General features: G+C 51.2%; 1 protein-coding gene across 6 annotated transcripts in view; it reads right to left on the bottom strand.

Annotated features, from left to right (window-relative positions):
* PIK3R6 (phosphoinositide-3-kinase regulatory subunit 6) overlaps positions 1-13,440 on the bottom strand; it is a 35,392-nt gene that overhangs the window by 1,716 nt on the left and 20,236 nt on the right. For 4 of the 6 annotated variants that reach the window (XM_069872321.1, XM_069872324.1, XM_069872323.1 and 1 more), the window contains 14 exons: positions 12,943-13,075; positions 11,405-11,474; positions 10,898-11,081; positions 9,639-9,786; positions 9,066-9,152; positions 8,152-8,608; positions 7,400-7,499; positions 5,972-6,094; positions 5,366-5,476; positions 3,557-3,647; positions 2,788-2,858; positions 2,474-2,564; positions 1,481-1,551; positions 617-729 (listed from right to left, as the gene is read on the bottom strand). In XM_069872321.1, the coding sequence (XP_069728422.1) occupies positions 617-729; positions 1,481-1,551; positions 2,474-2,564; positions 2,788-2,858; positions 3,557-3,647; positions 5,366-5,476; positions 5,972-6,094; positions 7,400-7,499; positions 8,152-8,608; positions 9,066-9,152; positions 9,639-9,786; positions 10,898-11,081; positions 11,405-11,474; positions 12,943-13,075 (1,850 nt within the window). Of the gene's footprint in view, positions 1-616; positions 730-1,480; positions 1,552-2,473; positions 2,565-2,787; positions 2,873-3,556; positions 3,648-5,365; positions 5,477-5,971; positions 6,095-7,399; positions 7,500-8,151; positions 8,609-9,065; positions 9,153-9,638; positions 9,787-10,897; positions 11,082-11,404; positions 11,475-12,942; positions 13,076-13,440 lie in introns of those variants that run through there. The other 2 variants (XM_069872325.1, XR_011338746.1) reach the window with 2 other exon arrangements.

The following is a 13,440-nucleotide window of genomic DNA, read 5'->3' as shown; positions in this document are numbered from 1 at the left end:
TTTGTCTGGAAATATGAGCTGATGTGTACTGGTGTTTGACCACAAACACGGTGTCCTTAGCCTGGCCCGGATAGATTCCCAGAAATTCACATTTTATCTGTGTCCCACCTGGCCTGTGGACCATGAACCACATGTCTGTCTGTCTGTCTGCCTCCAAGACATCGCATGTCATTGCAACTGCTATAGGCACATTGATCTCTGCTGTTTTGACAGGGCTGAATTCTCTCCCTCTGCCTTCATATGCTTGAGATACCCTGGTTAGGAATGCAGTCAGTGAGACAGTGTCAGCTCCACGATATAACTAAGGAGATCCAAGATCTTAAGTTTGTCCCGGGGGTACCTCTCCTTCTACTATCTTAATGTTTTAGTGTCTTAAAGTTAATGTACTTAAAATGAATGAACCATTTTGTTTCTCACACCATCTCCCCAAACCACAAAGGTAGGAGAGCCCCTCTCTGCCTTGCTTTTCTTGGAGAAGCAATGTGTTTGCACATCATGTGTGAAGATCAGGACTGGGACTCCCTGGGAAACATTCCTGCCACCTTGGGAGCTCATCCATAGACCCTGCAAGCCCACTGGCAAGATGCACAGAGCCAGACCCATGTGGCTTTCTCACCTGATCACATTCCTGTAGACCCTTCTGCTGTCCTTGTCCAGACACACCATGAAGGGCCTCTGCTCTGTGCTCCTGATTCTGATATTTTGCGTTTTCAACTTGTTTGCCACACTCTGGAGTGAGAGAGGAAGAAGAACCCAGTGAGTGCCTCACCTCTCTTCCCTTGGCTGTCCGGCGATGGGTGGTGTGTGCATCAAAGGGGCAAATGATGAGATCTCTCTTTTTTTAACCTCAGCTGTGACACAAGGTGAATGCTCTAAGGAGGGAAGTGTCTCTCTTGTCCTTTCTCTGTAATCACAACCTGGTCAAATTTTGCAAGGGCAAACTTCCCAAAGCGGCAATGCTTGCCCAGGTTGCAAGGTTCGAGATGTTCACTGTGGGGTACGATCTGTTCTTCAGAGCTGGGGTGTATCTGGGTGGGCAGTGCAGACTGCAGCACTCTGGTGTCCCCAAAAGCCAGTTAAAAATAAGCAAAAGTGTGCTGACTAGCTAAAAATACCAGCGGAGAGACTGGAGGCTCCACAGCCCAAACGATCAAGCCACAGTAACGCTTAATGCCACCTAAACTACGGTGACACATTTCTAGGTGGCAGTATGTCCTCTAGGATCATAGAATGCTTTGAAGTGGAAGGAACCTTTACAGGTCATTCAGTCCAACCCCTCCACAGGAACAGGGACACCTTTAACCAGGCCAGGTCACTCAAAGTGCCATCCAACCTGATCTTGAGTGTTTCCAGGGATTCTCTTAGCAGGGTGGCCTCTAAACCTTCTCCCCACAGAGTGTTTCCCCTTTCAGTGTTGTCCTAAGGGATTTCCACACATTAGTCAACCTCTCCAGGGCTGTGAGCACCCACAGCTACTTACTGAGAATGATCGTCCTGACAAGTTGTTGATCTTAATGATCTCGGTGATATTCACATTCAGATACACCAAGTCTGCAACAGAAACATGTTAGCCTTATAGAATCATAGAATCATTGAGGCTGAAAAAGACCTCTGAGCTCATCCAGTCCAACCATCAGCCCAGCACCACCATGCCTGCTAAACCATGTCCCCAAATCCTACAGCTACAGGTTTTTTGAAGCCATCAAGGCATGAAGGCTCTACTGCTGCTCTGGGCAGCCTCTGCCAGGGCTTCACCACTCTTTCAGTGAAGAAGTTTCTCCTAACATCCAATCTGAACCTCCTCTGGCACAACTTGAGGCCATTTCCTCTCATCCTGTTGCTTGTTACCTGGGAGAAGAGCCTAGCACCCACCTCACCCCAACCTCCTTTCCAGGAGCTGCAGAGAGCAATGAGGTCTCCCTTCAGCTTCCTCTTCTCCAGGCTGAACAGCCCCAGGTCCCTCAGCTGCTCCTTGTATGACTCGTGCTTCAGACTCATCACAAGTTTCATTGCCCATGCCCTTAGACCATGGCATGATCTCAGCTCAGCTTTGAGTGTGGCTGGTGCCAGACTCCAGTTTGTGTGTCCAGCTAGGGGTCTGCGGGGTGCACAGGACAGCAGAAAAGGAAGATTCAGTCTAAGGGTTTGTATGGGATCATGGTCAGGGTGGAAACCTCAGAGACTATGTGAAGGCCAAGGTGAAAGAGGAAGGCTGAAGCAAGGGGAAGAAGCTGCCAAGCCTAGGTTATGGTTATGCTGAACCCTGTGTTACAAGGGAGCCCCAGGCACATCATTCACAAGAGAACACACAAGGACAGACTGTGGTGACACCAGTAAATGCACGTCACTGATTCAACTAGCACAGCCCAGGCACAATTGACACTGAGTGTAACACTATGGTCAGATTTACTCTATTGAGCACCACGAAACTCAGTGAAACCTCTTCAAATCATTCCAAGCAGGATGAACCCACCTTCAGCCTCATCAGTGGGAATGGCTTTCATCACCAGACCTGTGGAGCGCAGGGACATAACCAGCTCCTTCGTACGGTCGCTCAGCACAACCTGCAGGAAAGGCTCTGTTAATTCACCCTGGCAGTGATGTTAGTCTGGGGGCAAGTTTGCACAAATACCAGGTGAGCTCACAGGCTTTTAAAGTCTACCACAACCTCTGTGTAGTCTCCAGAAGAAAGGAGGAGGGGATCACAGCACTCCATTTAGGAGATATGTGCCATGCCGGGGATCCCTGGGAGCAGAGACATTTTGGGCTTCCAAGAGCCCCACTTACCTTTCTGTACGTTACTGCGAGATCTATGCCAGGGCCATCCAGGGTCGTTTTCTTCTTGGTTGTGCTTAAGTCTGCAGGGAGGGAACTGGGTAGGATTGGGGTTTCACTCATCCTGCCTGTCTGTGGTCAGTAGCAAGGGGTCTTCCCATGGGATGAACCACCCACTCTGTCACACCACAGTGGGGATATGGCACACCAGCCCTTCTCTTCTTGCCCACAGGAGCTGAGGCTCTGTGCCCTCAAGAGGGCCAGTGTGATGGACTCATTCAAAGGTCTGTACCCAACTACATTGGCAAATATCCATTGGATCAGACTGGGTGGAAGGGTTGGATGTGACCTCTGTAATGGTCCAGCCTTCAAGCATCCTTGTCCCATCACTGGCAACTCAAGGAAGGTGAATTTCCAACAAGGAGAACATCTGGCAAAGGGGATGGCTGTTAAGCCCAGCTTGTTTCCTCAGCAATAATATGCTGTTGGTCCAACTTCAGAGCTGGCTGGAGCCAACCAAAGGCACAGACTACAAAACCTGGTTGTAACCAGGAACCAGGGACCACAAGGTCTCTCATTTCATCTGGTATCATGCGCCCAAGAGGGAGACGGAGATGTTTAGGGAAGCCTCCTGCTTGTCAGGGAGCAAGGGATATTGCTCCATGGCACAGCCTTGACTGCTGCAGGCTGAGAGACAGGGTGAGTGGGAACTGCGTCAAGCAGGAACCCCGCTCAGGATGGCATCCCCTGCTGCAGGGCTTAGAGTGGGGATCACACACACCTTTGTGGGAGATGCTCTCCTGCCCCTGGGTGCGCAGCTCCGTGAGGAACACGTCCTCGGCTGGCTCCTGGGCCGGGTCATTGAAGAAAATCTGAAAGAAAGGGAAATCACTAAGAACAGCTCCTTCTCAGTCACCCGGTGACATCACGCTAGACTTATGACATCAAAGGGTTCTCCAGAGCAGCCAGGCATGGCATCATCAAAGAGAACATATGACCTAATCCTGGCAGCCAGGTGGCCCAAGGGGTGGAGAAAATTGCTTTTATCTCGCTTTCTGAAGCTCAGGAGCATGACAGGCCTTGCCAGGAGCCTGGTGGACGTGGCCAGCAGAGCCACAGGCAGTGTCGCACACCACTGGATGTCACTGCGCACTCACAGAGTAGTCTGTTCCCAGCCATCCACCCACAGGTAACCCAGGTCAGGAGAAGCAGATTCCCAGGTCTGACTGGAGATGCTGGCTTGTCTTCAAGGCATGTAATTTCTATCTGATACATCAAAGTCAACTGGTCACTTCAGACCTATTAATTGTTTTGGTTTTGTGGGCTTGCTTTGAGCAAAATGTGAAGATAAGGTCCTGAAGAACCTCTCCTAGACACTCCCAGCCCTACATCCAACTCCTGTGGGATTCAACCCTTACTTCAAGGGAAACTCCCTGCAGCCAAAGAGGAATAGTGTGGTCTTAACCGAAAAGGTAAAACACACTTAGTGTTTCCAGATGAAACAGCATCACACCCTGTAGAACAGGGTAGGTTAGGTGCCACTATCTGAAAACCACATCTGGAGTCAGTTTCTCTTCCCCTGCTTGAGTCACCCACTCTCTCACTTGTTTTTGGTTTTTGTCTTGGAGCAGAAATGAGTGGAAGAAAAATTCACCAAAAAATCAAAATCCCCAGCTACTCAAGCTGAAGACCAGATGCTCCAAACTTACAAACTACAGGTTATCAGCCCAAATCCTAGTGATGTTCTGCTAGTAATTACCAAACCTCTTCCAGTTCTTGGAACTACAATAGGTTACCATACCAGCTATGAGTAGATGAAAAGGAGATGTGACAGGCTATGCCCAGAGCAGTGGTGGCTGCCCCATACCTGGAGGTGTTCAAGGCCAGGTTGGATGGGGCTTGGATCAACTGGACCTAGTGGGAGGTGTCCCTGCCCATGTCAGGGGTGGAACTGGATGGGCTTTGACGTCCCTTCCAACCCAAACCGTTCCATGATTCTATGATATGTGCCTCAGGGCCAGCTTGGGCTTTGAAGAGGAAAAACTGCCAGAGGAGCAGAGTGGTGGTTGATGTTACATGACCGAATACAGGAGTTCTTTGCTCTTCTACCAAATGCCAGGTCTCACTCTGATACCATTTCAGAGAAAACCTGGCAGGAAATACATCAAACCGTTTCAGGAAGCCCTGCAAAACCCCTGCAAGGTACAGGGAGGTTTTGGCAAAGTCCCTCAGAAAGCCCCTGTTTGCTCACAGCACCCAAAGCAGCAGGAGGTGCCAGAGCTCCTGAACAAACTCAAACCCAGTGGACCAAGAGAGGTGTGTCCTTACAGGGGAATTTCAAGGCTCACGTTGCTGATCTATGTGATCCTGAAATAGCCTTCCTAGGTTCATTGACCCTGGCTGATCTGTGCAACATGGAGTCACTAGATCTGGGAGCCTGGCAAGGAGAGAATAGTCTGAGGAACACAAAGATCCAGGCTTGGATCTGCCAAAAGCCCCCAGACCACATTGCCTTTGCACATATTTGCCAGCAGTGGGGTCTGCGAGCATTTGCAGAACCATGGGAGAGCACAGGAGATGTGGTACCCACCTTCACAGCGTAGACCTGGAAGCAGACAGGCTGGATGCCCATGCGAACGTAGTAAGTGATCACGTCAGTGATGAACAGATCAGTCACAAGATGTTTGCTCGGAGAGGAAGGCTAGAGAGTGGGAAAATCACGTTACGGATCAGCTGTGGCCACTTCTCAAAAACACTGCCACAAACCCTCAAGTCTTCCTAGATGAGGGGCAATATGCTGTCCCCCAGGGTCAGAACTAGTCAAGGTGAACGGGAGAAACAAAGCCTTCTGCCGACCTATCAGCATTTTTTTTGTAGGCTGTGATGGTGGCTCAATACTGCCGGGAAATGAGAGCCCAGGGTATTTCAGCAAATGCCTCATTTACATTTTCTTTCTTGAAATCTGCCATTTCCTCCCCCCTGGCCAAAAAAACCCATCACAGCAAGTGGGTCTTGTGGGCTGGTGTAGTGTCAACCGCATGTACCTTCCTGGCTGCTGGGCCGGGGAGGGGTTTGCAGGGAGAGAGCTCTATCGGGGGCATGAAGGAGCCCTGCAGGGTGTGAGATTGTCCTTAAGTAAGGCAGATGTATTTGGGAAGTGGGCCAGGCTGGGGAGGTGAGAAGATTTCCCTCATACCATGGTGGCCAGCTTGGGAATCACATGGCAGAGCGTGTTGATGTTGCTCTCGTACCACTGGTCGGCTCTGCCCAGGTACCCAGCCACCTCACAGAGTTCTTCTTGGCCAGTGGCAATGTGGTCCTGCAGGAGAAACACAAAATTCAGGGTACAATCATGGCTCAAACTACCAGGAGCAATAGAGGAGGCAGAGAGAGCTGAAGCACAAATGCCCTGCAAGCAAGTTCCCCATCCCTCCTTGGTCCAGAAAAGACAGCAAAACATTTCTTGTAGCATTTACTTCATATGTGCCCAAAACCAAGAGAAGAATGAAAAGAAGGAATACTCCTTTTTGTACTGGCACATTTGTCAGCAGTCACAGCCAGCTCTGGACCAGCTTGAAATATTGTGAGAAGTGCAATTGTTCATTTATCACTGTCTCGAGGCTGTCAGAGGGCAAGAGATTTGCCCAAGATAAACTACAAGGTAGTGACTTGCAGAACTAGAACTGGGGCTGTGGCCAAACAGGTAAAGCCCTCTGAAAGGGGTGACTGCTTCCTCTAAGTGTTTGGGAGGAGGGAAAAACATCAGTCTCTTGCTAAAGCTCCCTCGACCCTCCTATAGCTGGGGCATAGCAGCAAAACTGAATGGAATCATAGAATGGTTTGGGTTGGAAAGGACCTTAAAATCCATCCAGTTCCATCCCCTGCCATGGGCAGGGACACCTCCCACTGGATCAGGGGCTCCAAGCCCCATCCAGCCTGGCCTTGAACACCTCCAGGGATGGGGCAGCCACCACTGCTCTGGGCAACCTGAGTCTCTGCCTCCCCACCCTCATCATGCAGAATTTCTTCATAATGTCCAATCTAAATCTACCCCTTCCAATTTAAAGTCATTTTCCCTCATCTTGTCAGTCCAGGCCCTTGTAAAAAGTCCCTCCCCAGCTTTCCTACAGTCTCTTTCCATCCTGGAAGCTGCTCTAAGGTCTCCCCAGGGCCTTCTCTTCTCCAGGCTGAACAACCCCAACTCTCTCAGCCTGTCCCAATACAGGAGGTTCTCCAGCCCTTGGATCATCTCTGTGGCTTCCTCTGGACTGGTTCCAACAGTTCCAAATCCTTCTTATGTTGGGGATTCCAGGACTGGACACAGTTCTCCAGGTGGGGTCTCATGAGAACAGAGTAGAGGTGGAGAATCCTGTCCCTCAACCTGCAGGCATTTCTAGGCTAGGAGTTACCACCCATCAGAGTGATTGAAGCAACCTGAGTGTCTCTGGAGTTGATGAATTCCCGAAGTCAGTCTGCAGATTGAACCCAGCTGCCCTGTTTTGGCTCCTGTCCTCCTGGTTCTAGGAACTAGGTATTGATAATTCCTGTAACCCCCCCTGCTCTTCCTCTCAAAGCACCATCAGCCGCTGGCAGCAGTGCCCAGAGCTGCTGAGCCCACACTCACCACAACAGTCAGGGTATCTGGTTGCCCCGTCATGACTGGGATGTAGTAGAAGTGCAGGTTCAGCCTGGGAGTCAGGAAAACTCGCCGTGTTTCTCTTTTCCTTAAAGTGGAAAAATAAATTATCATGTCACAAGGAGAAGGGGGAAGAAAATGGCTCTTGGCCAAGGCTGGTCAGTGCCAGGAGACCACAGCTCTTCTGCAGCAGGATCTCAGACCCTCCTCACACACCTCCTTTGCCCAGGGTGACGGGCAAGTCTGTCCAAGTCTGATGAGGGGAGGTGCTGGGGGTGGGGGTGTCCCACAGACGGGCTCTCAGCTGGGACCAGCGGTCTCCTCTGTGCCCGGCTCTGCTCCCCAGGCTGCTGCCTACGCCACCACCCAGACCCAAGCCATGCTGGTCTCCTGGCCCAGCGGAGCTGGATGGGCAGCTGGGGAAAAGCTTTTCTTTAGGATTTCTCCCTCTTGCATAGGAAAACCTCTTGCCTCATTCACTGTTCATTTAACCCATAATGTGGACAGAAGGGAGAAACTCCTTCTATGCAGGATTTGGTTCAACTGAGCCAAACAATGTCATGCAGCCAGTGAATTTGGATGTGCTTGGGTGCAAAACACCTGGATCCCATCCTGTCACAGGTAACACTGGAGCTCACCCCATCCCCAGCTGTCCTGGCTGCTTCCACAGGCTGAAGAGCAAGACCCTGTCCTCCCTTTCCCAAATGCCCAGAGTCAAAGAGGCTGTGGCCACCAGTTACCTCAAAGAGTGGTAGGCTTGGGCCAGGCGCCCCAGGATCCGATCATCCCCCAGCAGTACAATGCGGGCAGTGTGCAGCCTCTGGACCGGGACCATGGGCTCCGGGGGGACGCCTGGTCTCCTTGGTGGCTTCACTGGGGGTTTTGCCGCAGGACCATTGCAGCCAGCCTGCAGGAAGGCCACATTCTCCAGTGGCGATGGCTTTTTTTTAATGCCACCCTTCCTCTGGAGCCGGGATTGCTCTGTTTCGGTGCTGAAAGGGGTGGATGGTTCATCGGCTGCTACAGGCAGGTCTCGCTCGATGCCGCTGTCGGTGGAGAGCACAGAGAAGCGAGTCTGTTCGCAACACTCGCAGTCCGAGATGATGTCCCGGATCTCAAAGTTGTCCTGGTCCTGGCTCAGGCACTCAGGCTCACAGCTCTGTGTCAGCGGGCGAATGAACAACGCCAATTCCTTCCCTGCAGGCAGAAGGGAGCTTGAGGAGGGGAACACAATCAAGTCCAGGCTGAGCCCTTGTCCTGTCCCAGCTGCCCTCTTCTCATGCAAAACAGAGGGCCAATACCTCCACCAGTGGGTCCAAGATCAATCAGTCTTTCAGTCCCATTTCACACTGCACCACGAAGAGTGCTCAGTATCACTCAAACCAGGTACTTCAGGTGTATCCTGCTGCAGCCTGTCCTACAGGGGCCCCCGTATCATCTCCTGCACCTCTCCCCCCTCCCAATCCCCTGATCTGACCCCAACATCCCTGAAGATGGAAGGCTGGTGTGGTCAGCAAGAACCTCCACAAGCTTGGCCCTTGGGTGATGGTTATGAAACTCATTGCCCAACAATCAGGAAGAAATTACATGTTTTGCAGAGGCTTCCCAGCCTCAGGCACTGTCCCACCTCACCACAACCCCCTGGGGCACTCACAGAGCTGGTTGTCTTCTGTCCAGAGGTGAAAGCTGATTTTGGGGTTGGGCAGAGGGATGCCCTGCGTCTCTCCCACGGGAACATCGCCTGTGGGAAACACGGTTGCTTGTAACACACAGGAGCAGATAGTTTTCCCTTTCAGGTGCATGAACCTTGCTTTGCTGCAGAAAGCAAAGGGATTGCAGAATAACAAGCTGAAAAAGGGGAGATTGAGATGAGACTTTAAGAAGAAATGTTTTGCTGTGAGGGAGGGGAGGCCCTGGCCCAGGTTGCCCAGAGCAGTGGTGGCTGCCCCATCCCTGGAGGGGTTCAAGGCCAGGTTGGATGAGGCTTGGAGCTCCTGATCCAGTGGGAGGTGTCCCTGCCCATGTCAGGGGATGGAACTGGATGGGCTTTGAGGTCCCTTCCAACCCAAACCATTCTATGATTCTGTGGATGCTGCTAAACTGGAGACAGTGGGAGGTGGGGATGGACAGCTGTGGGAAGTCAATGGTGAGAACATGGTAGTGAGGCAGGGGCTTGCCAAATTCACAGCTCCTTTAACCCACCTTACATGGCTGGCCCAGACCGTACCTGCTTGTGAGGAGCTGAGGATCGTGCAGTAAATCTTTTCCAGCCTTGCTGCATGCTGGTCACGGTCTGCATTCACTTTGTTTCCTGCATCCTCGACTGCTGCCACCACTTGCTGGAACCAGTGCTCAACATCACTCATGGGCATATCCTGTCATGAGGAGAAGCTGTTAACACCCAGAGGTGTGAAAAGGGGAGATGTTCCATGGGCAGGGCCATGCGAGGGGGAGGAAAGAGCTCAAATGAGTCCTGCAGTATTTGCTTCATAGTAGAGGACATGAATGTCCTCCTGTCCTCAAGGAAGGCTGGAGAAGGAGAGATGCTGGCTGCACTGCCTGCTTAAAGGTTTTCTCTGGCAGGCTTGCAGGTGATGGGCAATGTGCTCCCAGCTTCTATGAGCTCTGGGAGGCAGAAGCAGAGCTGGCAGCTCAAGTGACCCTTGGGAGATGGGGATGGCAGACACACAAAGGTGTCTTTGGAGAGAAAATCACTGCGAGCCGCTGCAAAGCTGCCTTTCTGAACCAGATATTTGTATAACTGTGGCCTCACAACTCCTAGAAGGAGTTTTTGAATAAAACTTGTTGGACCATTTCCACTGAGATGTTTTCGAAATGACCAGAAGCTCACAGAGGAGCCTTTATTTCAGCCACAGAGCCCAGATATGTTGTGCAAAACTCAAGACTCAAGATGAAGATTCAAAACCTCTGGCTTCTGCCACAGCAACTCTTCTATAATTGTTTTAGTTTAACAACAGCTTTGCTCAAAACTCAGCCTTCTGAATAACCCTGGGTCTACTGGGGATGGAGGACAGCAGTGAGGAGCTGGGGGGTTGATCTCTCCAGCTGCCAAAAAGCCTCCTGCTCCAAGGTGCCCAGCAAGAGCTGGACCCTTGGGAAAGACCTTAGAGCAGCTTCCAGCGCTGAAAGGAGCTCCAGGAAAGCTGGGAAGGGGCTCTGGATCAGGGAGTGCAGGGATAGAATGACAGGAAACAGTTTTAAGCTTAAAGAGAAGAAATTTAGGTTAGATCTTAGGAAGAAATGTTTTGCTGTGAGGGTGGGGAGGTTGAGCCCAGGTTGCCCAGAGCAGTGGTGGCTGCCCCATCCCTGGAGGTGTTCAAGGCCAGGTTGGATGGGGCTTTGAGCCCCTGATCCAGTGGGAGGTGTGTCTGCCCGTGACAGGGGGGCAGACCTGGATGGGATTCAAGATCCCTTCCAACTCAATCTATTCCATGATTCTCTGACACCACAAGTGGTGCTGGTTACCTGGAGGCTCGCCTTCAAGCCACTGATGTCACAGCCCTCGGCCAGGGCTGCCTGCATGGCGTGGATGATCACGTAGCACATGCACGCCCGGGGGCTCTGGGAGACCTGAGCTGCCTCTGTGTCGGTGACCAGTGCATTGCAGATAGCTTCGGAGAGCAGGTCGGGGTCAGCAAAGATGAAAATCCTGTGTGGAGCAGGAAGATGGGGAGAAAGGGGAAAGAAGGTGAGGACTTCCCATTACTGACATCAGGGCTGCTGTGAAGACCCCGTGTCCCCATTATCCCATGCAGAGAATAAAGGGGTGTTACTGATATTCCCCTTCTCCACCCTGTCTCCCCGACTCCCAGGACCACAGAACTCAACTGGGACATATGGCAGCGTGTAACAACCCTTTTTACGTTGATCTGACATAATTTCAGAGCAGAGGACAAGGACAGCTTTCACTATGAGACTTAAAGGCTGGAAAAGAAATAAAAGTGACAACACATTCAAAGAGGTGCTACTCACTTTTCCTGATAATGATATGGGTCACTTTTAAGACTTTGCTCGGAAATGACCATCCTTTGGTACAACGTACCTAGCAGAGGCAAGGAGATAAACAGGCAGGAGTCAGAGCATGAGAAGTGATGACACAGGTCACCCAAGCAGCTCAGTGCTGCTCCTGTCGTAGAGGCTGACGATGGGTCTGCAAAGCCAGACATCATCTCTCCAGTCTTTGTTGTTGAAGAAATGGTGTAAAAGAGTCAAGAATCAGGCCCAGAGTTAAAAATAGTCAAGGACAAAGATAGGATAGGCTATGCTACATAAAAAGAAATCACCTTCTATTCTGGGACAATTTCCTGTGTTTCCCTTCCTTTGTTTAGAGGATTATGAGCTCGGGAGTGGGAGGAAGAGCCTGACTCCTGGACTCCATCCACAGGGCCACACCAGGGGAGTGTTCAGGTGAATATGAGGAGCCCAACACATTTCTGAATCAGGAGAGATGCATTTTACACTCAGCCAGCCCTAGGTGGGAAAGATACAGCCACCCTGCACTGCTCAGGTTCAATCACCTCATGAACCTCGTGGTGCTCTGAGAAAAGCCCCACTGAAGATCCCCAGCTTTCCACACTGAATCATTGTTTTACCAGAAGTCAAGTGATAAAGGTGGACTTTGGAGCTCTGGACAAAGAAGTGCTGGGGAAAAGTGACTGGGGTGATGGTGATGGGCTGAGAAGGCCACAAATGGCTCATTCTCTCTAGTTTCCCACCAGGTTTCTCATATTTTACTTCCACCTTACATGGTGTCCGTGCTTTGCACTGTTCTAAAGGATTGCTTTTAAGGATTCTCATTAGAGATGACTTCACCAGGGAGAACTTCACTGGGCAACATTAAGGAAGAGAGAATTCTCCTCTGGCTTTCTTTCTAAAAGGGATTAATCTCTGGTGGAACCAATGATGTTTTAGTGTTTAAGACCTGATAGGCAGTAGTGGAGGGAGAGTCCACGCTGGACATCCTACAAGTCAATGTTACAGTGTTTGCTTTGCCAAGTGGAGACCCAGGCTGGAAGCACAAGCACCCTGTTTCCTTTAGAGAGAGGATGTCTGTACACCCACCAGAGATGGGCTGGACTTTGCTTTCGTGATGCCCATACCAACAGCAGGAGGGCTCCAAGGTTTTCTGCTAGCAACTAAGGCTCCTAAAATCAGGAGAGAACTTTCCTATTAAGATGCATCGCTGCACTGAGAGAGTGGTGAAGCCCTGGCACAGGCTGCCTGGGTAGAGCGGGATTTTCCATCCCTGGAGAGGTTCAAAAAGCGTGCAGAAGTGACAAGGTTAAGTGGGCACAGTGGGGTTGTGCTGATGGTTGGACTGGGTGACCTTAGAGGTCTTTTCCAACCTTAACAATTCTATGTTTCTAAGTGGCAGAAATCCCTGCTCACTGCATTAGGCAAAGGCCAGTACAAGTATGACCCCTCCCCCCACCAAACTCCCACTACCATTGCCTTGAGGACCCAAGACATTCAACATGCCCTGCACGGGCAGTGTGGAGAAGCCTTCATACCCGGTGCTGTCCTTTCCATCTTCAGCTTGATGGCATAGTCCAAACCGATGGTGCAGAAAGGCTTGGGCAGGGTGAGCAGCTTCTTACAGAAATCATACACTCTGCTGCAGAGCTCGTCCGAGATGCAAGGAGCCTGGAGGAAGAACAGGACAGTCAAGGAGATGCCCCAGGCAGTGTTCCCTAACGATGCTCTCCCCACAACAGACCCCACAGTGGGAGGGCACAGAGCTACACCAATTCAATATGGATTTAAATGCAATATGTGAAGCAGAACCAGGCTCTACAGTGGTTTGGAATCCTCCAGCAATATCCACTGAAGGGCTGTGGGCACACGTTTTTGCCCGATTGTGGCTTTGTGCACCATCAGGTCAACTGGAAGAAGCTGTCACCCCCGTATGTGTCACAGGTGCCAGTGTCTCAGCCATCCCACAGCACACTGGGAAACACACGGCTGAGTCCATCCCTGGCACTTCCAGGGCTTTACTGGGTGGGCACTGG

This window comes from Phaenicophaeus curvirostris, chromosome 19 (assembly GCF_032191515.1).
Source record: "Phaenicophaeus curvirostris isolate KB17595 chromosome 19, BPBGC_Pcur_1.0, whole genome shotgun sequence".
Lineage (NCBI taxonomy): Eukaryota > Metazoa > Chordata > Aves > Cuculiformes > Cuculidae > Phaenicophaeus > Phaenicophaeus curvirostris.
The sequence above is the reverse complement of the archived record's forward strand: the minus strand, read 5'-3'. Positions and strand labels throughout refer to the sequence as shown.